Genomic DNA, 24817 nt, shown 5'->3' with positions numbered 1-24817 from the left:
ATCAAATCAATTTAATACACTCAATCTAAATAATCCAGTATTGTAAGGGGAAAAATATGACTCGCATAAAAAAATACGGTCGCATTAGCAGCATAGTGTGACAACGAAACAGTATAAAAGTTTAAACTCTTCGATTCATTGACTCCAAACACATATTTTCCGTCCTAAACTTAGTGTAAATATAAGTGCATGCAATGAAACGTTGTGCAGTGTTGTGTTACAAAGTTTCAGCGCTTTTTAAATGTTGTCAGGGTGTGTGAGCGCGGAATCGTCCTTGGTTACCAGATAGCGTCTTAATCCAAACACTCCAGTTAACCATTTACTGCCCACAAGTTCAACTCCTTACGGCAAACACATGAATAATAAACATAAACATTAATTTATTAATACAAATAAATATTTGTTAAACTATCCCTAAGTGTTTAAAGTCAAGATGAAATCAAAACTAACAATTATTTTTATATGGAATACTGCAGCATTTATAATATATGATTTATCCGTGCACTTCATTATTATTTATTTATTTTATAATTATATCATAATCTTTAATAACAAAATAACTTCCCTCTTCTCTTATCTGATGACGTTCTACTGGCGCTAGGGCAGGACAACCTGTCACTCACATCATGACGTCACAGCAATAGCAAACCACAACCATCAAATCAATTCCTGATGGACAAAATCAAGTCCCGCCCTACATTTTACTTGTTCGAGAAGCCGTTTCACTTGGTTATATGTCCCAGCAGGGTAGAAAAAACTATCGAAACTTCTGTTTCATGCCAACTTGCGAAAAATTCCCTTTAGCTTTGTGAGATAAAACTGCGAAAGGGTCGTTTTTACAGTTTATAAACCCATTTCCAACATAGAGTATAATAGGTTAAAGGGTTAGTTCACCCAAAAATATATTAATTTATTCACCCTCATGTCGTTCCAAACCCGTAAGACTTTCATTCATCTTTGGAACACAAATGAAGATCTATAACTATCTATTCCTTTCATAACAACACATATTTTCACAAGTATGTACTCAATTAAATCTCAAATTAGGTCTTAAAAAATTATATTAATTATTACTAAAAACTAGAAGAATGTTGGTAGATTTCATTGAATGAACGGTCACTGAAAAATGCAGATGTAAAAAAATAAACGATGACATGCTAAACTAATGATGCAAATGTAATAAGGAAAAAAAAAAAGAGTTTAAAGAGAAAATTTTGTTTTTAAGGAAACATAATTGCCTTTAATAATATCATATATCTTGGTTGTGAAAATAAAATACAGCTTGTAGCAATTCATATTTATACATTTCATTGAAATGAACTTATGACATTTTTGGTCATCAAATTAAATTTGTGCATTAAGTGCTTTGAAACATTAAATAAGGATTCATTTTTTTAATCTTTAAGCATAGTCCATGATCATTCATGTTACTGAGAAATATTGCTTAAAAATAAGCTCTTTGAGTTGTGTTGTGTTAGTTACAAAACTAGCACTAAAAACAAACCACTAATTTTCTTTATTTTTCTTCTTCTTTCCTGAATATTCTCGCCTTCTCTTTCTATACTGACCACCTCCTCCTCCCTCACTGCGGCCAGTGAAGCTGGGCATCGGTGGCTCAATCTCTCCTGGACGTCCCCCTCTGTCTGGGACACTGCCCATTAGTACCTGCAGAAACAAATGTTTTGCATAAATTGTGCATAAAGTGCAAGTTCGCTGACTTTCAACCAGCTTTGTATTGTTACAATGTCGGAGGGGGTATATGGAAATGAACAATGTGTACTCTCTCTGTGTCTGACCTGGACTGAGAATTCATTCATTTTTATTTGTCAGCAAAAGTCCGCCAGATGACACAAAATGCATAATTCAGACTTTTTGACAGCTCCAGGGCTCTTGTGAAAACCACAGATTGTACTTTTGCATTTTTGTATCCACGGACAGTCGGGTTGACAGAGGGTTACTAACAGGGCTGCTGTCACTGCAGACCCATTATACTGCTACACATGCCTTTTCTTTCTCAACTGTTTACGTTCACTTACAACATAACTGACTGTGTTTACGTGAATACTCACCAAGACTGGCATTTTGACATTATTTTGTGTGTATTTGACTGTTTAAGCGCAATAAGCAGCGAAAAATAACTCAATTTAGTTCTGAGAGGAGGCTTTATGCGCGCACACTTTGAGTGTGAGCACAAAATCTGCGGGATTGAGTAAAATTATGCACGATCCCATGCCGAAATTCAAGCCCTATAACAGAAACAATATTTCAATGAATCAATGAAAAATTTATATATTAAAATTCAACCCGCCAAAGTGGCTAGTAGGAGTGACTGCGCTACACGCCACTGCTGAAATCCAGCCACAATTGGCGGGTGTTAATGTCGAGCCCTGGGCTGGGTTTCCCGAAACCTTCTTAATGCCACGTCGTTCTTAAGTTACACCTTAAGCTGTACCTTATCGTTAATACGTGCTTCCCTAAACGTTCTTAGTTAAGTATACCTTCTGTAAGTCATACGTTCGGAAGGTTGGTCTGGACCACTCTTAGCTTTACCTTATCACTGTTGCAGGTCTATATGAATATAATTCTGAAGTTTTAATACACCCAGACAGTGTTCACTTAGGCTAATTCAAGAATAAAATTGTCATTACACTGATTGTTGTTAGAATTTTTATTATATATAATAAAATTTAATACATTTATTTTAATGAAATAGCGCTTTTAAAGGCCAGTGAGAGCATTGGCTACTGTCAGTTAAACTTTTTTCTCATGGGCTCATCCGGTATTTTAAACATTTACAGGGGTGAGTCTGTGATTTTGGTGCCGTCCGAATCCATAATATCAGTGTTTTTTCTCACTCAACCCGCGTAAAAATCCCTGGCCAAATTAGTACCTACTGTTTTTTTGACAAACAGGTCGTGTGGTAATTTAATTGCCGTCTGAATCCACATCTCTGAGTTTACAAGAAGAGATTCAAAATTCACTGTTTAAACCCTTTTTGATCACTGCCGAGCACCGTACGTAAGATGTACACTTTTATTACTGAAATGCTGGAAAGTATTTACAAGAACAATATTTCATCGCAGCTCCACCTCAGCGAACAAAAATGGGAAAGAGAAGAAAGCACGTAAAAAATTTGAAATGGTTATTATGGGAGCAATATATGATACAATTTAAAAATATGTAGGCTAGGCTATTATAGGTCCTAATAAATGCAATTTCAACTATTTCTAAAGTTCTTCTTTTATAAAGAACACCACTTTCTAGCATAACGCAGTGAAACAGCCCCTGGACAAGAGAATAATTGATTCTCGACAGCACCGGGTAACGTCGCACGTAAGAAGGAATATCTTAAGCAGCTTTCTAAGGTATAGTTCGGGGAACACGCCTAGTAATGGTATACCTTTAGTTAAGTTATACCTTAAAGCCTGTTTTATACTTCTGCGTCGAACTGCCGCCGTAGCTACGTTGTAGGCTGTGTGTAGCGCGCGTACCCTTCGGCGTACCCTGACGTGCACCTCTCCAAAAATGTAACAACGCGTCAATTCTACGCGGACACAAGCGCTGTGATTGGTCTGCCAGAACCCCTCCCTCTGGGTTTCATGCTCCCCAGGTGCGCGTCAACGCGGACAACGACACAGAAGTATAAATTAAAACCAACACGTTGCCTACGGCGTATAGGCTCCGGCGTATGTCCGACGCAGAAGTATAATGTGGCCTTAAGAGTCTTCGTAGCGTGCTAAGAGACAACGTTATCGGGAAACTCAGCCCTGGTTATTAACAAAGCAGATATGGTAAGTTTAGGTTAATTGCCAAGTCCTAACCCCACTCCACACCTAATCCTAAACATAACCAGACTGGGGAATGAGGGGAGTTACACCAGTATGTGACAGCGTTTTGCTTCACTGTTGGACAGAAGGTACTCCCCGTTCATTTTCTTCCTAATTAACTGACAAAATGGCAGTTTCTGTCAGTTTTTTCCTCTTCCTTTGGCCCAAAAACTACAAACACAGAGGTTTTTCAGATTTTTCGTTGCAGTGTTTACCATTATTTGCTGCCATTAGCCACTGCCTACAATGTGCGGGATCCTTCACTAGAAACCGAAAATAACTCACTCCCGCTAAACCTTTACTCTTTGAATTCTTGCACACGGCAACAATACAAGTTGACAAGTTTGCTAAGAAGGATTTCCTACTCAAGCAAGGTCTTTGACTCTGGTCAAGCCTATCCAATAGGAGAAGACTAGGAGTGGCCTTGGTTGGCTACATGCCCAGTAGCATCGTTTTCAAAAATGTTTCCGCCTTTCTACCGCATAGGCAGCCAAACTTTATTGAAAGCCCATTTTGCCAGTGGTGAATTACCCCTTTATATCTTTTATTATGTAATTTCCCTCACTAAATTTAATGCACTCAATGCTAGAGAGAAAAGTTAATTATTGTTACTATTAGAAGCAAAACTTTGGTGAAGGGCACCTTGTGAACAGCTGTTGAAGGCCCTGCTTTAACTGGCCTAATGCGAGACTCGTCCTCTCTGGTCGCCAACAGCATAGCAACGGAGACGAACGACTCAGGAGAAGGTGAAAAGGGGGCCATGGAAGAAAGCACAGCACTGCGTTCCTTGAAAGAAAAGGGATAATTTTCTCTGTGAAACAAATATTTCAATACATACTTGGAGGTTTGCAAAAACTAAATCTTAGTACCTTTCCCCTCTCTCCCCAAGCAAAGGATTGTAGTGTGACATAAAAGCGCTTGATAATCATTTGGCGCCGACACTCATAATCCTTACAGAGAGCTCTGTTGATGTCATCAATCTTTTTCTAAGAGTGAAAAACATTATTGTGAAAATATTTGTTATGGAATAGAGTTCTGAAATAGGTCAAATGTAACTTTGTAATACATACCCATTGCTCAGAGTTCAGACTGGTATTCAGTAACGCTTCTGGAAATTCACCTTCTGGAAGTGATGTCAGCCGTGACTCCACCTGAATGAATGAAGCTCGTATTATGTTAAAAATTAAATATCTATGGAACTTTTAAATTTCAAAAAAGGATTTTTATTGTGGAAAAAGGTTCTTTAGATTATTCAAATGTTCTTCAAACTAAGAAAAAAATAATTGTTCTTTTAAAGTCACCATGAAATCAAAATGGACAATTCGTATTTTTTTATGGAATATTGTCGTATTTTTTAGATAGGATATATCATGCATATCTTTTTTTATTTTTTATTCATGTGCCCTCATAATCTTTAATCAAAATAACTTCCCCTCCCTCTTCTCTTCTCTGATGACGTGTTTACTGGCGCGAGGGCGGGACAACCTGTCACTCACATGAGATCCACCAATAGCAAACAACAACCATCCAATTAATAACTGATGGACGAAATCAAGTCCTGCCCTACTTTTTTTTTCTCGTTCAAAAAGGCGTTTCACTCTGATATACGTAATAATAGGGAAGAAAAGTCTTCACAACTTTCATTACATGCCAACTTAAAGAACTGAAATGGTTCACCGAAATGTTCTTTGGGGATCCTAAAGGGTTAGGCCTAATTCTATCATTAATTACTCATTCTCCTGTCATTCCAAAACAGTAAGAATTTTGTTGATCTTCAGAACACAAATGAAGATCTTTTCTGTCCCTCCATTGACAGATACACAACTACCACTCTGAAGCTTCAAAAAGTTCATTGCGAGATCGTAAAACTAATCCATTTGATATGAATTGAGCGGCTTAGTCCAAATTTTCTAAAGAGACTCGATTGCTTTATATGATGAACAGATTTAATTTAGGCTTTTATTCACATTTAAACATTGATCAGAGAACATAAACAGAGGTTCTTGCAGAAGCTCAAACGTGATGCGTAACACGAGAATGAACCTCATTGGTTCTCACACGTCAAGTGAACATGCTTGAGCTTCTGTTTACAATTGATGTGGGCGTTGATGAAAGTTTACATGGGAATAAAAGCCTAAATTCAATCTGTTCATCATAGAAAGTGATCGAGTCTCTTCAGAAAATTTGAACTAAACCGCTCAGGTCATATGGTTTCGTTTTACAATCTCTTTATGAACTTTTTAAATCGTCAAAGTGGTAGTTCCGTAGCTGTCAATGGAGGGACAGAAAGCTCTCAGATTTCATTAAAAAGATCTTCATTTGTGTTCCGAAGATGAACGAAAGTCTAACGAGTTTGGAACGACACGAGAGTGAGTGAGTGAGTAATTAATGACAGAATTAAAAAAATGTAAAGGGGTGGTTGATTATGATTTCATTTTTCTAACTTTAGTTAGTGTGTAATATTGCTGTTTGAGCATAAACAACATCTACAAAGTTACAATACTCAAAGTTCAAAGCAAAGGGAGATATTTGCTTTTAAAGAAATTGTTTTTTAAGGACTACAACAAACGGCTGGTAGAGACTACACAACATTCCTCCAGGGTTAGTGACATCACCAACCCTAAAATTTACATAAACCCCGCCCCCTGAACACGATTTATAGATGATCATGACAGAATATGCTAATCAATGACTAGAAGATAACAACACATAAGCTGCATAAATTCATCAACTAACCATTCAGAAATGTCCTGTTGCATTCTACATGTTGTCACTTCTTCTTGAGTCTCTCCATCATTGTCTGACTCCGGTTTGAACATAAAAGGCTAACAGTTTTTGATACCACCCCTTTAAGTGAACTAACCCTTTAAAAGGTTTCTTATGAAAACCCCCATTTGGAACCAAGTAATTACTAGACATTCAGTGGTGATCTGTTTCCTACCTCTGCACAGGCATCACTCATCCGAGAAGATGTTTCTAAGCCAAGAGTCTGGAACAGCTCTGCCAGACCCTTATTCACTTCTTGCCAATTAGTTTTATCCTCTTCCACTTGACTGGTTTCCTGATGCTCATCTTCATTGCCCATAGTAAGACTCTCCCGTTTTCTTTGCTCTTTGCCATTTGTCTCACAATTCTGATCCGCATCTTCTGGATGACTCTCTCTGTACGTCAGCATACGGGCTGCCATCAACTCTGACACCAAATACTCTGTGAATTGATAGAGAAAATGCACAGTAGCTCTTCACAGAAAATCTTAAAAATGCACAAATTGAGAACATCCATCACCTCCCTACCTTACCAGTCACTCTGAACAACAGAAGTGGGCAAAGGTTCTCTGATATAAGAGCATTTTGAGGACAGGACATCTCCTTCAGCATCTCCCTCAACTCCCCGACCAGAACTGCACCACCAACTCTCCGTGCTGAAGCACAGTTACATTTTATGCATAATATCAGCAAAAAAAGAAAAAAAAAGAAAAGGATGGTTAAACAAAGCTGTGCAAAATGTTGTCATATAGGCAGGAAAACGTTTTCATTTTTAATCCCAGGCGTAGAAATTAAAGCTAAATTTACATCATTATTAGATTTAAAAGTGCAGGTCTAATCATTTAAATATGATACGTGCAAAACAAACGACTAAAAAAGCAAATGGATGGAAAGCTTGTATAGGACTTGTCTGGGTTGGGTTACCTGGGGCATCGGGAAAACTTTCTCTTAGTTCTGAGACCAACCAGGTGAGCAAAGGGCAAGGCAATTCATCACATATGCATTTCTTCAAGCACTCTCTGCTCTTATACCTGTGCAATATAACAACGAAACAGCTGTGATTGTTATTATCTTGACAAGAATAATACATTTTTATATCGCCGATTTTTTGTGTGTTACTCACCCAAGAGCTTTAATTAAAGCGATTGCACCAGTATCTCTCTCCATAGTGTACTTCCTTATTCAGCATCGACGACTGTTATTGTAAATCAAGGCAGTAGAAGTCGCTCTCTGCAGATAACCTATTGCTAGACAAAAATAATCGATCGAAATTGATACAATCGTCCTAATCAGTAAACGGACAGATTCCTTTGGTTCTAAACTCATCAACAAGATAAGAAACATAGCAGAGATTGGTCTTGCTTATCAGACACACGCGGATCTATCGTCTTGACTGTTTATTTGCTCGCAAAAAAAAAAAAAAAAAACGTAAAATATAAAGTATAAAACAAATACGTAGAAGTAGAGACGTCTCTTTTTGTAATAATAAAAATTATATGTATTAAATATTATAAACATTTAAAGTGCCATTTATTTTGGCGCTTATCCCAGTTTATGGTTATTGTAACTGGGACAAAACATAATGTATTTAACTCAAAGTTTTTATTTTATATGAGCAAAAATTGATCTAAAGTTACGTTACATACATTTCTCCCATTCCTTTGTTCTCTGTGAATTACAAAAAGTACTTTAAAAATATAGTCTCAGAATAAAAAGGCTAAGATTTAGTCCCAGAATAAGAAGGAAATTTGTTGTATTTGACACGTTTACATTGTTTTTATGTGAATGTAAACCATAGACTGTAAGAAAGAAAGAAAGACAATGAACATTAATGTCGACATGAAACGGAAGTTTACGGAGATGGTTGCGTATGACGAATATGATTGGCTAAACGGGCCTCAGACAGACAGCAGCTTCAGCCAATCAGCTTCAGGGACGGAGAGCACTCAGACTCTCGCGAGGCGGAGGAAGTGGGCTACCACGGTCACCCTCCATTTTTGATACAACCGTAACGACAATTTGCTTGAGAGGGAAACTGACAGATAAAGGTAAATATTTGGTTTTCTGCAAACACGAGGAAGTATTTATGTTCTGTTTGTGGCTTAAACTGGAATGTGGTGATTTTAGAGTATGCATGTGAGGCTGGTGGTTTTTGCGCGCAAATTATTTGACTCCATAGTTCGCTAGTTACCACTAATGCTAAGTGTGCGTTAAGTCAATGGCTACGGTAAACCACGTTACTACATTGTTTTGACACTTAAACAAATGGATTTGGTATGTGCATGTTGTTGTATTTAATGTACGAATGCCTAAACACTAAATACAATTCAGTGAAATTCTATTTTGGCTGCAAAGACCTTTGCCTCTGTTAGCCAGTTAGCTTGCGGGCTAATATTTTAGCGATTGTGAAGATGATCCGCTGAGCGCGTACAGTAACCAATCAATGACTCGGGTTTGTTTACTCTGATCTACAGGCGCACAGTTTGGAATAAACTGCTGTAGGGGTGCATGAACAATGAGCGGGCTTAATGTTAAAAAGCTCAAAGTCAATGAGCTGAAAGAAGAGCTCCAGCGACGAGGCCTGGACACTCGCGGGCTGAAGGCGGATCTGGCGGACAGATTGCAGGCGGCACTGGAGGCCGAGGCGGCGGGCGATGCTCCATCGGGCGAGCAGGAGCAGGACTTCGAGGCTGGCGGGGAGCCTGGAGAGGAGAATGATGATCAGGAGGAAGGTAATACTTGGTTTCATGTTTATGTTTTGACCTGGCTATGTTCTGAGGCAGTAATCCAGGTTGTTGTTGCAAATGGAGATGTGCTTCACAGAGATTAGGAGAGATTATTATTTATAAGGGACCGCCTGGCAGCGTGTATAACCACCATAGGGGGTTAAGCTTTTGATGTAGGACTGTGAAACAAAGCAAGCACTGGTTGGTATTTTTTTTATTTAACGTAAGTTAGGGGAAGTGTTTCCATTTGTGCAAAAATGACAGGGAATTTTACAGCTAGGTCTGGAAAAATCTTGTAGTAAATAATGATTAAATTCTTTTAGTAAGAACTTAAAAAAAAGATGGATATGTAATGAGAATTTCTCTCTCTCTCTCTCTCTCTGATATATATATATATATATATATTAGTATTAACACTGTAATAAGGACACCTTAAACCTTCCTTTTTTCTGAATACATTCTCTTAAAATAATTTAATAATACTTAAATTCCTTGAGTAATTCTGAATGAATACAAAATTGATGGTAATAATTTTTTGTTGAAGACATTAATGCAACAAAAAAAACTACAAATTTACAACTGTTATTTCCTAGCCTGGAAAAAGCTTTCTGTAAAAAAACCCGACCCATTAAAAAACAGGGGTTTCGTTTTACAAATAACGCGGAAACATTTGGATTCGTGCCAAAGGGAGAGGTAGGCCATGTGAGACCAACACCGTCTCGGTTTCAGTTTCGCTTTAAATGAATTTGTTTTGGCTCTGCGTTTATGTAGCTATTTATATTTTTCATTCTTACTCTGTTCTGAATACCATTCAATTTTAAGATTTTAATTAAAAAACGTAAGATTTGTTGTGGAGGGAGGGGAATTAAAACTGCTGATAAGCTATGTGTTTATAATGTTTGTAAACATTTACATTTATTTACCAGTATTTTTTTTTAACCATGCAGCGAACAATTAAAAAATATTGTTAAAATTGGCTTAAATTACTTTTTCAGTTTCAATTTTTTTTAATTCTGCTTAATTTCTGCACAGAAATTGCAGCCAGTGAGAAAGATTTTGGAGAAGAATCCAAGGCACAATTTGATGATGGCAACAGCACAGACCTCTACCAGGGTGGATTTGACGATCAGGGAAATGAGAGTAATGAAGGCAACGAGGACAGCCCCGAGACCCCCATACTTGCTTTGGGAACGAGTGATTATTCATCGGATGCGATGCCGGAACAAATGACAGAGCAGTACTCCTATGAGCAGGATGAATACCAGGAGCCTGCGGCCAAGAAGCCGTGCCGTGAGGAAGCAGCCGGGAAGCAGTGTAAGCAGCAGGAGGAGATGAAGCAGGAGCACAAGGAGACTCCTTCACCTGCAGAGCCAGAGGTGGAGCAGAAGTGTGACAAGCCAGCATCACGGCAGATCCCAGAGGGAGACTCCAGTCAACTCAGCCAGCAGGAAGAGTCAGGTTAGTCTTGTCAAGTTTAGAAACCACATGGGGTGAATTCTCTAACAATAGTTGTTTTTTTTTAGCACATTATTAAAGAAATAGTTTGCCCCAAAATGAAAATGTCCTGATTATTTACTCACCCCCAGGCCATCCAAGATGTATGTGACTGACCTTCTTCAGCCGTAAAGAAATGAAGGTTTTTGAGGAAAACATTCCACAAATATCTCCATCTAATGCAAGTGAATGGGGATCACCATAGTCCATTTTTAACAGTCCAAAATTCATTTTTAGGCAGATTTAATTAAGTTACGTTGGCACGTCAGGAAGGTCACGCTTGATGTAGGCTGGGGTTGTGTTGGATGGAGAAAATTCCTGAAATATTTTGCTCAAAAGCCTTAATTTCTCCTCTGCTGAAGAAAGAAAGTCATATAAATTTTGTATGGCCTTTAGGTGAGTAAATAATCAGGAAATGAACATTTTTTGGGGTGAACTATTCCGGTTCCTAAGCACATTCCTGAAGGATCCTAAACACTGCACGTTTTTGCATGTCTCCTCAATCAAACACACCTGTTTCAGTTCATCAGCTCATTAGTAATGACTCAAAGATCTGAAATGGGTGACAAAGGAGACATGCAAAATGTGCAGTGTTCGGAGGCCTCCAGTAAAATGGTTGGGAACCACTGCTTTAACTTTCCACACACAGTCCCACTTGATCATGATCATATGTACTAGTTTAATGTATTTAAATGAAGTCTTTGCCATTCATGCTTTTCTATTCAAATTAGGTTCATTGTACAATTCACAATTCTTAAAAGTCAGAAGTTGACATTAAATGTGGTCTTAGCATTTTTATTTGATGTGGCTTATGATATATTAATGTATTCCAATCTTTTAGAGAGTTACGAAGTGAAGCCCGAGGAGAAGGCCGACGGGGACGCACCACAGCAGGCTGAGCAGGCTGGTGACTGGGATGCACAGGCTAAATCAGAGGACGATAGATACTCGTCATACAGTCGCAAGAGGTCATATGATGACAGTCGAGGATACGGTTACTATGAGCATCGTGAGGAAAGGAGGTAAGTTATGCCTCCTTGGATGTATTTCGTTATTTTGTATTGCTCATTCTCAAGAGTTCTCATTGGTTGTTGTAGGGGACGATCACCACAGCCCCCAGCTGAAGAAGAGGAGGAAGACATCGATGATAAACTTGTGGTTATTGACACCTGTGAGTATAATCAAGGAGAGAATTTATTTGTGACGGAGCTGTTCGTATTTGCAGTGCTGTATTTTCATTAGGGATACCCAATACTGAGCTCTTTTATTCATTCTCATTAAAATTCTCCTCGCAGCGTGTGCACAGTGTTTGTGTCCTTGCAAAGAAACACAGACAGCAGAATGGAGATATTCAAGATTTAATCTGTTTCTATGACATAAATGTATCTAATTAAAGCAATATTAAACATAAATTCAGTATTTACGTCTGTATAGCTGTGTCATTCAAACTAGAACATAATAGTATATAAGTGAAAACATTAACTGTTACATGATTTATCTATAACTGTAGGTTCCCTATTTTATTATAGTAAAACATCATGTGATTGCTTTACTGCTGCACCGGAGCAGCTCTAAATGTGCGCTCTGATATTTAATGAAAGATGAAATACGATAGAATGATAAAAGAAACTGAATGTAACAGAAGCTTCTACGATATATTTTAACAGGCATAATTAAACATGAAAATTACTATAGGAAATATTGTTTACACTTTATTTTAAGGTGTCCTTGTTCCAGAGTAATTATACATTTAAGAGCTGAGTAATATTGAATGACAATATGTACTTACTAATGGGTTAAGATTACAATTAGGGTTTGGTTCATGTTTTTTTGCCAACTAATAGGATTCAAATTCTTTTAGTTACTCTACCCAACATTTTTAAAAAATTACAAATGGAATAAAAATACCTGTACCAGTATCATCAACGGCCAAAAATGAAAGTATCGGTATCATACTCGTTCTGGAAAACAAGTGGTATCGGAACATCCCTAATTTCCATTCCTGGACACAAGAGTTATTTTAAATGTAGTTGATAGTTTCATATCCAGCGTTTCGTTAACATCACAGAATAGTACATTACAGATTGTCTTCTGGTTTGTTTGTCTCCAGATAACTGTGACCTGCATTTCAAAGTGGCTCGTGACAGATACAGTGGTTACCCTCTGACCATTGAGGGTTTTGCCTTCCTGTGGTCAGGTGCTCGAGCCACTTACGGTGTCACCAAAGGACGTGTGTGCTTTGAAATGAAGGTAACAAAGATGCTAATTAAAGGGATACTCCACTTTTTTTGGAAATAGGCTCATTTTACAACTCCCCCAGAGTTAAACAGTTGAGTTTTACCGTTTTCGAATCCATTCAGTCGATCTCCGGGTCTGGCGGTACCACTTTTAGCATAGCTTAGCATAGATCATTGAATCGGACAAGACCATTAGCATCTCTCTCAAAAAAATGACCAAAGAGTTTTGATATTTTTCCTATTTAAAACTTGACTCTTCTGTAGTTACATCGTGTACTAAGACCGACGGAAAATGAAAAGTTGCGATTTTCTAGGCTGATATGGCTAGGAACTATACTCTCATTCCTGCGTAATAATCAAGAAACTTTGCTGCCGTACCATGAGTCCAGCAGGCGCAATGATATGACGCAGCGCCTGAAAATAGTACCCAGCTCAGTAACTTCCAACGTGACCGGGACTAAGTTTGTCTAACCTATTAGACCTATTTTCAGGCGCTGCGTCATATCATTACGCCTGCTGCACTCATGGTACGGCAGCAAAGTTTCTTGATTTTTGTAAAATGAGCCTATTTCCAAAAAAAGTGGAGTATCCCTTTAATATGAGTGTTGTAAACCAGTGCCATGTTTGATTGCCTTAGATATCTGTAGAGATACTGATCTCTCCTGTCCTTTCCTTTGTTTAGATAAATGAGGAAATTTCAGTAAAGCACCTTCCTAGCTCTGAGCCTGACCCTCATGTGGTGAGAATCGGATGGTCCCTGGATTCATGCAACACTCAACTCGGTAAACGACCATACTTCAAGGCATTTCTGACACCTAATGCCTTTTTATTTAGTGAAATGGATCAAACAGTGCTAGATTTTCCTGGAAAGTGTGGGGTTTATGTTTTGTGTTGTATTAACATTGTAGTTGAACTAATTTATTAATTATAACTTATGTATATTATAGGTGAAGAACCCTTCTCTTTCGGCTATGGAGGAACTGGCAAGAAATCCTCCAACTGTAAATTTGAAGACTATGGGGAAAAGTTCAGTGAAAATGATATCATTGGCTGCTATATTGTAATTGGTTTTCTCTTATTTTTTTATATGACATTAAACAGTGCATCTTAATAAGGTCTCAGACATTGTATTATTAACCTTATTTCTTTTCTTTTTCCCACTCGGATTGCCTTTCATAGGACTTTGAAAGCGGTGAGGAAGTAGAGATGGCATTCTCCAAGAATGGCAAGTCGCTGGGCCCGTGTTTCAGTGTCACTCGAGAGGAACTGGCCGGACGTGCTCTTTTCCCACATGTATTGGTGAAGAACTGTGCCATAGAATTCAACTTTGGACAGAGAGAGGAGCCCTTCTTCCCCAAGCCAGAAGGCTTCACCTTCATTCAGGATCTTGACCTGGATGACCGAGTCAGAGGGACACTGGGACCTGCCAATAAAACTGAATGCGAGGTTTGAATTGACAGTTAACATTTGAGATAAATATTCATTACCTATAGCAGTCTCATCAAAGATTTTATAGTTACATTTTATAGTTACATAATTCATTTTGCTGGAAAATTATGCCATTATCTGATATGTTTCAAAATGTCTACCTATTGTATTGTTGAAAGACAGACTGCACAGTTAATTCTTGGGTCAAGACCTCATCTACAGTATATCACCAGCTATATAATGATAGCATTTTTACACATTGCTTAATACATAACAGAAAAACAAATGTTTATGTTTGCAAGGCGTACAAAGACATGTATAGTCATGGCCAGAATTATTGGTAGTAGACATTGCTTCGCAAAGTTTGCTGCTTCAGTGTTTGTAGATAAGTTTTGTCACGTTTCTATGGTATACTGGAAAACGATGGTAAAGGCTTTTATTGGCAAAAACATTTAATATATTCAAAGAGTCATTATTTGCAGTGTTGACCCTTCATAACCTCAAAATATTAAAATATGACAAGAAGAATAACACTGCTACCTTATCAGTAATGCATCAGTGTTTTCGAAAAAGAAACAACTAAAAGGAATAGCTGCATGAGGTGAAGCTGAAGAGTGAATGAACACCAATAAACTGAAGCCTGTTCTGTATGACGAGACCTATTTGAGATTAATCAGAGATCCTAAATACACAACATAAACGTAAAATTATAACTTATATCTGCACAAAGTTACGTGCTAGTCAGAAAGTGTTACTCCCGCTGTTGATGCGCTCTTCCCGTAACAATGTGCTGAAACATGGGCAACTGAAGCACAAAGAACAACATTCTTTGGTGTTTTCTCATAATGTTATGTTTGGCGGATTGGCGCTGCTTATCTATCTTGCACTTAACAAATTTTCATCTGCTTTATCAAGTGATTTCAGACATCCCTCCACTTTTTCTGAGCCATAACGAGAAAATATTTTAATTAAAACAGGCCTACTGTTTTATAAAAACAAAGCACAAAGAATTATAACATTCTATTACAATAGTGATCTCATTATAATGTTATGTATATGGCAGATTGGTCCTGCACATCTTGTTCTTGACTATTTTCATAAAGTGATTCCAGGCATCATTGCATCACATCGTCGCTGTCACGTCCGGGTACTTGCGTACTCATGCACATCCCTAGTTGATATAAATGGTGAAATTATATTTGCTGGGGATTTTGAGGCAGGGCCAAAAAACTGTGAAATTTGAGTGTTTGTAATAGTTCTTGGCCAATTAAGCTTTTTGCACTATTTAAAATGCATCCGATCACTCTGCACAATAATCTACAAACAATGTGAATCAACAACTGAAGCAGCAAACTTTGCAAAACAAAATTTGCCACTGCCAAAACCTTTGGCCACAACTATTACGCAATCAGTGGACAGAAGATGTTGGTGATGATACCTGGTTTGTAAAATGTTGCCTCAACATTTTCTTCTTAGATCCTGATGATGGTTGGTCTGCCTGGTAGTGGAAAAACCACCTGGGCCATAAAATATGCAGCAGAGAACCCAGACAAGAAGTACAACATCCTGGGCACAAATGCTATCATGGATAAGATGAAGGTATGGCTGCTGGATATAATCTCTGTTAACATAGCAACTGTGCATTGTAAAGCCATGCTGCTACTGCCATACACGTTCAGACAGAAATCTTTGCCTGTTGATCTTGTGTTTTAAAAACCACGGATGGGCATTAACTCGAGGTCCATTGTCCTTCAGTGTTTAGCTTCAACGTAATCAAACAGACCTGCTTGTAAATTTCTAGTAATCCACAATGCCTTAAACTAGATGGTTTTATCAAGGTTGGAGCTAAACTCTGCAGGACCATGAGGGCTAGAGTTGCCCAACCTTGGTTAAGAACAATAACTCAACTAGTTGTTCAAGCCATCAACCAAAATATGTAGTTCCTCCAATTCCTGAAGTCTGTTGTGTCGTTTACATCAGGTCATGGGACTCCGTCGGCAGCGCAACTATGCCGGACGCTGGGACGTACTTATTCAGCAGGCCACGCAGTGTCTCAACAGGCTCATCCAGATTGCTGCCCGCAAGAAGCGCAACTACATCCTGGACCAGGTACTGCCATACTTGCCTGCCTCTGTGTTGTTCTCACAGCTAAAGCTCTTCCCTTCCTTCTCAACCCTCCTCCCCAAAAACAACCCCACATCCACTGCTGCTCACTGATGCACATGTTCATTAATGCACTTTTGATCTCTCTGTAGCTTAGTCCAAAGCATTGGTTAGCCTATTGTGCTCCTGAAGACTTGTTTTATCCAGTCCTTATTTCTTTGTCCTGAACATGTTGCTGAATTATGATTTGTTTTGTTTCGCTTTACACGTTAAAAACGAGCAGTGAAAGAATGCAGTATAGTATGTTGTCACAATGAATATTTTTGACTTTATGTATTTGCCTTGTTGTAAAGAAATTTTGCCACACTGTACAAGTAGTCCATGACATTAGTAAGATGTTGAAAAACAAGTAATCACTGCCTGGTGAGTAAGAAAACACCTTCTGTTGCTATGGTAACTGTAAAGAAAACGAGAACTTTTCATTAGATAAACTTGGAACTTTACTTGAATGTTGTTTTTAAAAATGAATGGCAGGTAAGTGGAAAAACTAACCTGCTTGAAGTTTACAGGTAGACAGTTCCAGAGGTTGTAAGGTAGGTAAGGTCAAAGGACATGCTAATGGGTCCTTTAGGAGTCTGTGAGTATGCACAGGTTGGTACTAAATGTTTGTCCGTGTCGGGCATTCTGGTCTTTTCAACGGATGAGTAAAGGTAAGTGAGGGGACCCAGGCAGTGCATGTGTTTGCAATACAGAAGTGAGGGTTATTTACATTCCTCAGAAATTTAAGATGATTTCCATGTAGACAGGACAATATGCACCAGCAGATGATGTCAGAATCTCTGTCGTTGATGTTTAGAAATCATTGATGTAATTACATTAAGAGCATGACTGTGTATTGTTAGTTTAAGAGAAAACAGCAGACTGCAGTCTTAAGCTGTCAAATAAGAATTTAATTTCATGTAAATTCATGTAACTTGGATCTTTTATTGTATAGTAAGAAACTGACAGACCAGTTGTTTGTAACAAGCTGCTCATAAGAGAACGGCTCCTGTTAAACGCGCTAGCGCGAGGGAAGCAGAAAGGGTCCCCTATACATTGTCAGTCATTCATAAACTCTCATGTGTCGGCTCAGTTCACGGTAAGTCAGTTGGGGTTGTGAGAGACAACCGCTAGTCATTCCAGAGCAGTAACTATAGACATGAAAAAAAACTCTCTCACTTTCATCGTTGCAGGAATCCAATTCCCCTCCTATGGAACGCAAAGCCGTAACAAAAGCAAATAATGAACAGCTTCTACTTCTTTCTTGTCACCATTGCTAGACAAATGTATATGGATCAGCCCAGAGACGAAAAATGCGTCCTTTTGAAGGTTTTCAACGCAAGGCTATTGTAATTTGTCCCACGGATGAGGATTTAAAAGAGCGAACGTTAAAGCGAACTGATGAGGAAGGGAAGGATGTTCCCGATCATGCTGTGTTAGAAATGAAAGGTAGGAATGCCATGGATAACCAAAACAAATGTTCAAAACTACACACCAGATCTGCTTTTGCTGTTTGTTTTTTTTGTTTCTTTTTTGTTTCTTTTTTTTTAAGACTTGGAAGAACCCACCCGTCCCTCCTTCTGTTAAACCTTATTGCCAGATAAAAGAGCTCCTCTCACCTTTTTTTTTCATCTCTTCCTGCCCTGTTAACCACATTTTATTGCATTGTCTCTCATGCCATTCGTCACCACTGCAAACCAGCTCAGATAATCAGGATTGAGGAACAGAATTGCTGCAATTGGCTCAGGCTCTCCAATTCACTTCAGCAGCTGAGCAGTTTGTATTGGCAGTACTATTAGATGTTAAATAAATGATTGGACAGATGCCCTTGGCTAGTTCCTACTTATTTTCCCTGGAAACCTTTTATCATAACACTCTTTTTCTGGCAACTGTTTTTAGTTTAATTTCATTCCCTATGGCCCCCTACATTGTCCTCATATTCCTACTCTCGGACAAGGGTTTTCTTACACAGCTAAGGCAACGTTTGTCCTAGAGCATGTTACCTTTATCACCACATGATCCAGTTCTCTCTCTTTTACTCTCTTTGTCTCCTTGTTCTGTCCCCTCCCCTGTATTTTTGCTGTCACCATTGTATGGTGCTGATTATGATTCTCTTTGTCTTTTGCCTGCACGGCTATTCTGTCCCTCATTGCATGCCTCTGCTCCCGCAGCAAACTATGTTCTGCCCGACGCCGGCGAGTTCCTGGACGAGGTGCGATTCATAGAGCTTCAGCGGGAAGAAGCCGACGCCCTCATCAAGCAGTACAACGAAGAAGGCCGTAAAGCAGGCCCTCCCCCGGAGAAGCGCTTTGATAACCGCCAGGGTGGTTTCCGCGGCCGTAGCAACTTCCAGCGGTATGACAATCGTAGTGGACCTCAGGGTGGTAGAGGAGGTGGCTACCAGAACCGAGGCGGCTCCGGAGGTGGAGGCTTCCGAGGAGGTAAGAGTGTCGAATTTGTTAGTTCTGCGTGTTTCAAGTTTAGGGTTAGTAAATGAAAGAACACATATTAACAAAAGTTATAATGTTGCAAACAACATAGGGGTGGGGGAAAAAATCGATCCTTAGATGCATCGCGATGCAGACGTGGACGATTCTGAACCAAGTCACAAATGTCGATTTTCGATTTTCTAAATGTTAATTGATAACGTAATGTTGACGTAACGCAAAAGGCGCCTGGACAGTCTGTGGTTGAGAGACGCGTGATGGTTGAGCGAGAAATTCGACCGGCAAAATCTAGCATAACTTTGGCTTTATGAAGTTGAACGGAAAAAGGACCTGGACAAGAGCCACACTTTATGCAAGTAGGGCTTCAGACTGCGACCAAATGGGTGACAAGAGGTCGCACTGATGTGACAACCACGTTGTCCAACTGATAAGTGCTGCAACTTCTGTTACATACGAGAAACGGCAAACGAAACGAAAGTGAAACGAAACTGCTATTCGTTTGAGCTGTGGCGCACGGACCGTTTAGCGCAGCGCGAGCTCCGAACAGGTTTACTCATGGGCCGATCTCAATCACGCAACACTTATTACACAGTGCTGGGCGATCCAGTGAGAAAGCATTTGAATTCACCGTAGAATTAATAATATCACTTTTAATATCATTTTTAAATAGAAAAACAAATGTTCTTTTATTAGAAACAATAGAATCCTGAACAGATGTATCACTGTTTCCAAAAAAACATTAAGCAGCACAACTGTTTTCAACATTGAAAATAAGAAATTATTCTTGAGCAGAAAATCAGCGTATTAGAATGATTTCTGAAGGATCATGTGACACTGAAGACTGGAGTAATGATGCTGAAAAATCACAGGAATAAATTACACTTTAAAATAGAAAACTGTTATTGTAAAATATTATTACAATATAAAATATTAGTGCTTTTAATCTTATGTTTGATCAAATAAACAGACTTTGTGAACAATTATATACAGGGTTCGTAGTTCGTACAAGGTGCTTAAAGTACTTTTTGAAATTTAAGTCCTGGAAAACCCTTGAAAACAGCCATATTTATGAAGAGGTACTTCAAAAGTGCTTGACTTATTTAAATACAATATATATGAAACGTAATTTTTTAGAAAAAGCACAAATGCAATCTTTTAGCGCAAAATGAACACTGCAGCGCATCTGATAAACCCCCATCAGACCTTTTCTCGATAGGAAGTACACCAACATTATAATATAAAATATTATTTATTGAACAATAATAGATTATAAGCTTTGTATTAAATAGATATTATTTAATACGTTGCAAGTTGTATTTTGAATACCCTATATCTGTAATTTGAGTTAAAAAAAACGTAAGATATTGTTTGATAAGTGCGATCTCTGGTTGTAGTCTTTGAAAACCAAAAAAGTAGTGCTTTAAAAGTCCTTGAAAAGTTCTGGAATTTCTTTTGACCATATCTGTACGAACCCTGTATATATTACTGACCCCAAAGTTTAGTGCGGTTACACTGGAATACTTGATTCTGATTGGTCAGCCGTGGCATTCAGAGGTGTGATATTTCCTAATATTTATTTGCCATCATCAATGACAACAGTGTATATCCAGTACTCTCATCTGGTTAACTGAAACCAGTGCTACTTTCATGTCCCTCAAATCACATCATAAACTCACTTTCTTGTTTCATACAGTGCAACTGCGGTCATTTTAGATCTCTGTTGTGGATTATATTTAAAACGATTTTGGAGAACTTTAGTATTAATAGTACTGATATTGTAAGGGACTATTGTTTCTTAGCGAAAGTTTTAAGTGAATGTACAGGCAAAATGCTAAAAGTAATTTCTAAATCAATGGTTCTTGTCCACGTATTGAGCATCCATGTAACAAACAGGATAATGTGCGTTCAGCCGGCGTTATCGCAAAGAAACCCCTTCAAGGTGATTACAAGTTATCCTGATCATATCCTGGTCTAGGGGTATTTTGCAATTAATGATCAGCCTACTATACAGTTATTCCTTACTTATTGATCTGCATTGCTGGTTAGATACTGCCTACAAGAACTAGATGTTCATAATCACTCAACTTATTGATTAGGATACAACCGTGGAGGCTACAGCCAGAATCGCTGGGGATCGAACTACAGGGATGGAGGCTCAGGAGGCCGTGGTGGTGGTGGTGGTGGTGGTGGTGGTGGCAGTGGTGGATACAACCGCAACCAGCAGTCTGGAAGCAGTTACAACCACAACCGCCAGGGCTCCTACAACAAGAGTAGCTCTGGAGCAAGTGGAGGCTACAACCAATCACAGGTACTAGGACAGGGCTTGCATTACCCCAGATTCATTTTAGGAATCCAGCAGGACTTGTAGTTATTATTTTCTCTCTTTTCTGTAGCCTCAGTCTTATAATCAAAGCTACAGCCAGCCCTACAACCAGAGCAACTATAACCAAGGGTACAACTATGGCAACTACAGTCAGTACCCAGGATACAGTCAGAGCTACAGTCAAACTCCAGCGCCCACACAACAGACCTACAACCAGCAGCAGCAGAGCTACAATCAGCAGTACCAGCAGGTGAGGCTGTCAGTGATAGAAACTGCATACAGGCACCAGGGTCAGACATTCACTTTATCATTAAAGTCCCACTCCGATCATATTTTGAGCTATTTTTAAACATTCTCAGTGGTCTTTAAATTATGATTATGCCGTTTTTAGCCATAATCACAAAACCTGTGCCGTTTTCTGGGACTTTGCTTCAGCAGAGCGGCAGTAGCTCATTAGCAATTCGCCTCTGCGTTGTGGGCGGAGCCGTTGGCAGGGAGACGACCCTCCCCCTCCTCTCCCTCGACTTCGCCTCGATATTTCATCCCTCCCACAGTGATCAATCAGGACATATTTAGTATCAGTGGATTGCTCGGAATTTCGGGATTATTAAGATGCTACTGTCACCGCTCTATCTGAAAAACTGACTGACTCTATCACGAGTGATGGGCTTGACACACGAGGGGACAAACGACTGCGACAGGCGAAACTCGTCGCCACCCGGCGCGTGCAAGTCTAACTTACTTGAACGAGCGTGGAATTTCACATGCACGAATGTCGCCTGTAGCTTGGCTGGAGGAGGCTGGCTGCCCTCTCTCATTATGTAATGATGTAATTACTGACGGGATCAGTCTGTGTTCTCCAAACTTTAGTTTTGACGATTGATAGACGGTGAAAAGTGACTTATTTGTTACAGTATGTGTTCCAATTTCAGCGCCACTATCGGAGCTCTGTTCACAATGACATGCAACGGCTTGTGTGTGTATCTGACCCCGCTGCTGAGTAAAATTAAACACAAAACACCACTTCTGTGGCCCCGCCCAGTGGAGTTACTAGGTCACAACTCCAGTCTATTTTAGCTGGCATTTTAGCGTCTGCTACTGATTCACAGCCATTTGAATGCAGAAATACTCAGAAATACAACTTTGAGCTTATTCTTCTCAAGATATGTCCTCTAACATCAGAAAAATGCCACAAGAACATGTTAACACCTAGAAAAACATGATTTTCATCGGAGTGGGTCTTTAAGGGGCAATTGGAATTGATTTCCAGGGGCATTCATACCTCTGCATGAGCAATTTTTATGATTACTTTAATAAATGCATCTGTGTTGTCTTATGTCAAATACTGTAATTTAATGAATTACTTCAATCAGAATACTAAAACAAAATTTTATCAACATCAACAGAAGCCATCTTTACACAGCAAAGATGGAGCAGAAGCTGCAACTGATATGGCATGTTTATTTACACAGACTGTTTAATACTGTTCATGTATTTACACTGCAGTTGCCTAAATAAAATAGTCTATATATAAATGATAAAAATGTAAAAAATGTATTACATAAATGAATATAGTCAGTTCTAATTGATATTGTTGATTAATTGAATAGATGATGTTTTTGCATTTGGGTAAACGGCACGTCATATTCTTGTAGGCTACAGACAAAATCTAAGAACCATTTATGAATTAGTTTTGTCGAAATCATATTGGTTGTTTTACTAGCTTGACGCACAAAACAGGGAGTAAATTAAATACAGAAAGCGATTTAAGTAAATTCGCTATCACTGAAGTGGTCCATGCCTTCAGTCTAGAGTAAGTTTAAACTCTTATTACAGTAATTACATTAGTTATTACACTACAAAGTGAACCTCTTACTTGCAGAATTCAGTCGTTGAGTGCACACACTGATCAAAACGGCCTTTTCAGCGGTGACTAAACGCCTCTGATTGACAATTGCATTCATAGCTCAACAGAAACGTTTGTAATGGTTATAATGCTCAATGCTGCAAAAACATGTAAAAAGAAATCTGATGCAACATGAGCAGATCTAAATGTAACACCACAGTTGACACTCTTCATTCATTTTCACATTTCTCTTCAATCTCAACAGCCATACAAAGATTTAGTATATTTGTGCTAGGGCATTTTTTCTTAAATTTGGTGCAGTTTTTGACGTCCCTGTTAATTTCTTGCCCTGCAAGGCACTGTTTAGTATTGTGTTGTTGATGCATGCATTTTTATACATTGCATTACTTCCCTCAGTACGCTCAGCAGTGGCAGCAGTACTACCAGAACCAGAGCCAGTGGAACCAGTACTACAACCAATACGGCAATTACGGCAACTACCAGCAGGGCGCCCAAGGCAGCCAGGGTGCTCAGGGAACACAGTAGTAGCATCGCAGCCGCTTCAGACGGCCCATTCCCTAAGCAGCATTCCTCATGCCTTTTTTGTGATCCTTCCCAGTCTTTCCCCCTTTTTTTCCCCTGCTCTCTGTAAAAGTTTATTCTCTCCCTATTTATGCCAACCTTAAAGGTAGCCACATTTCTGTGGCCCTCCATTACTCTTTTTGAGTTTTGGTAGCAAGTATCCCTTTTTAGATCTTCTATCTACTTAATATTTGTTTACATGCTTGATCTTTTTTTTTTTCTTTTTTTCTCTGTGTACTTGTAGATGAGAGATTTGACTTTTGAATTTAGTAATGTGTGGTGTAGTCCGCTCCAAAAAGCTCACACACTATGATGTGCTTGAATGTTTCAAAATAGAGCAGGAGAAATGTATCGAGGAAGCTCTGCACGCTTAGACTTACATCTGATGTATAGAGAGAGAGAGAGAGAGAGAGGCAGGGTGTTTCTGTGTTCCAATAGTTTTACCACTGATTTTATTTTATTTTTTATCTTGTATGATTAAAGAACCACATTTTGCAGTAGATGGTTATGGGTATTGTTCTGTATGATCATATGCCTGTATGTACACATTGATGTAAGACCATGTAACACTTTTGTCTAGATACATACATCATATTGGAAATTTTAATAATCGAATCTTGAATAACAATTTTCTGACGTCTCAAACCTGTGAAGGTTATCATTTTCCTTTTTATATAGCATTTTTAAAATGACTGATTGGTCTGATGCACATCTATTCCCATGTTGCAAATTAGTAATGATCCAAAATAGTTCCTTGTGTGGATATGTTTTTACCTTGTCTTGTCTGTAAAGCAGTATCTACATATGGTTTTGTGTAAAATCAAAATGCATTATTTTGTATTTGAGAATATAATCAGAAGAACCATCCTGTGTTCTGTGTTTTTGTATAAATTAAGAATATGTGAAAGCTAAAACAACCCTCAAAATCTGTCTGAAACCCATCTTTAAATGTGGAATGAAGTAAAAAAAAAAAAAAAAAAATCATTACAGGGGTGGTATA

General features: G+C 38.7%; 2 protein-coding genes across 2 annotated transcripts; one reads left to right on the top strand and one right to left on the bottom strand.

The window, feature by feature from the left end:
• Positions 1-1213: 1213 nt before the first annotated feature.
• LOC311294016 (protein FAM98A) lies at positions 1214-7844 on the bottom strand. Its single transcript, XM_084414632.1, has 8 exons — positions 7716-7844; positions 7517-7623; positions 7126-7248; positions 6769-7034; positions 4898-4978; positions 4697-4813; positions 4470-4613; positions 1214-1665 (listed from the first exon to the last, which is right to left on the bottom strand). Exons 1-8 carry the CDS (start codon positions 7757-7759, stop codon positions 1507-1509), a joined length of 1041 nt encoding a protein of 346 aa, XP_084270758.1. The 5' UTR covers positions 7760-7844; the 3' UTR covers positions 1214-1506.
• Positions 7845-8523: 679 nt separating this feature from the next.
• On the top strand, positions 8524-24682 carry hnrnpul1l (heterogeneous nuclear ribonucleoprotein U-like 1 like). The gene is made up of 16 exons (XM_084413749.1): positions 8524-8640; positions 9067-9324; positions 10351-10776; positions 11654-11834; positions 11910-11983; positions 12923-13062; positions 13732-13831; positions 13997-14109; positions 14229-14495; positions 15954-16076; positions 16458-16586; positions 17900-18068; positions 18791-19060; positions 21163-21374; positions 21460-21639; positions 23653-24682. Exons 2-16 carry the CDS (start codon positions 9108-9110, stop codon positions 23779-23781), a joined length of 2730 nt encoding a protein of 909 aa, XP_084269875.1. The 5' UTR covers positions 8524-8640; positions 9067-9107; the 3' UTR covers positions 23782-24682.
• The last annotated feature ends 135 nt before the right edge of the window (positions 24683-24817 follow it).

Source organism: Rutilus rutilus (genome assembly GCF_951802725.1).
Source record: "Rutilus rutilus genome assembly, chromosome: 7".
Classification (NCBI taxonomy): Eukaryota; Metazoa; Chordata; class Actinopteri; order Cypriniformes; family Leuciscidae; genus Rutilus; species Rutilus rutilus.
This window is presented reverse-complemented; position numbering and strand designations above follow the sequence as displayed.

What these genes read in the sequence shown, in the direction of transcription:
- LOC311294016 (XM_084414632.1), bottom strand. Translation starts at nt 7,759, where the DNA reads ATGGAGAGAGATACTGGTGCAATCGCTTTAATTAAAGCTCTTGG. An exon ending in AAGTTTTCCCGATGCCCCAG is followed by an intron (nt 7,249 to 7,516) that starts GTAACCCAACCC and finishes ACTGTGCTTCAG; the next exon opens with CACGGAGAGTTGGTGGTGCA. An exon ending in GTCTGAACTCTGAGCAATGG is followed by an intron (nt 4,814 to 4,897) that starts GTATGTATTACA and finishes TTTCACTCTTAG; the next exon opens with AAAAAGATTGATGACATCAA.
- hnrnpul1l (XM_084413749.1), top strand. Translation starts at nt 9,108, where the DNA reads ATGAGCGGGCTTAATGTTAAAAAGCTCAAAGTCAATGAGCTGAAAGAA. An exon ending in GAATGATGATCAGGAGGAAG is followed by an intron (nt 9,325 to 10,350) that starts GTAATACTTGGT and finishes ATTTCTGCACAG; the next exon opens with AAATTGCAGCCAGTGAGAAA. An exon ending in CTATCATGGATAAGATGAAG is followed by an intron (nt 16,077 to 16,457) that starts GTATGGCTGCTG and finishes CGTTTACATCAG; the next exon opens with GTCATGGGACTCCGTCGGCA.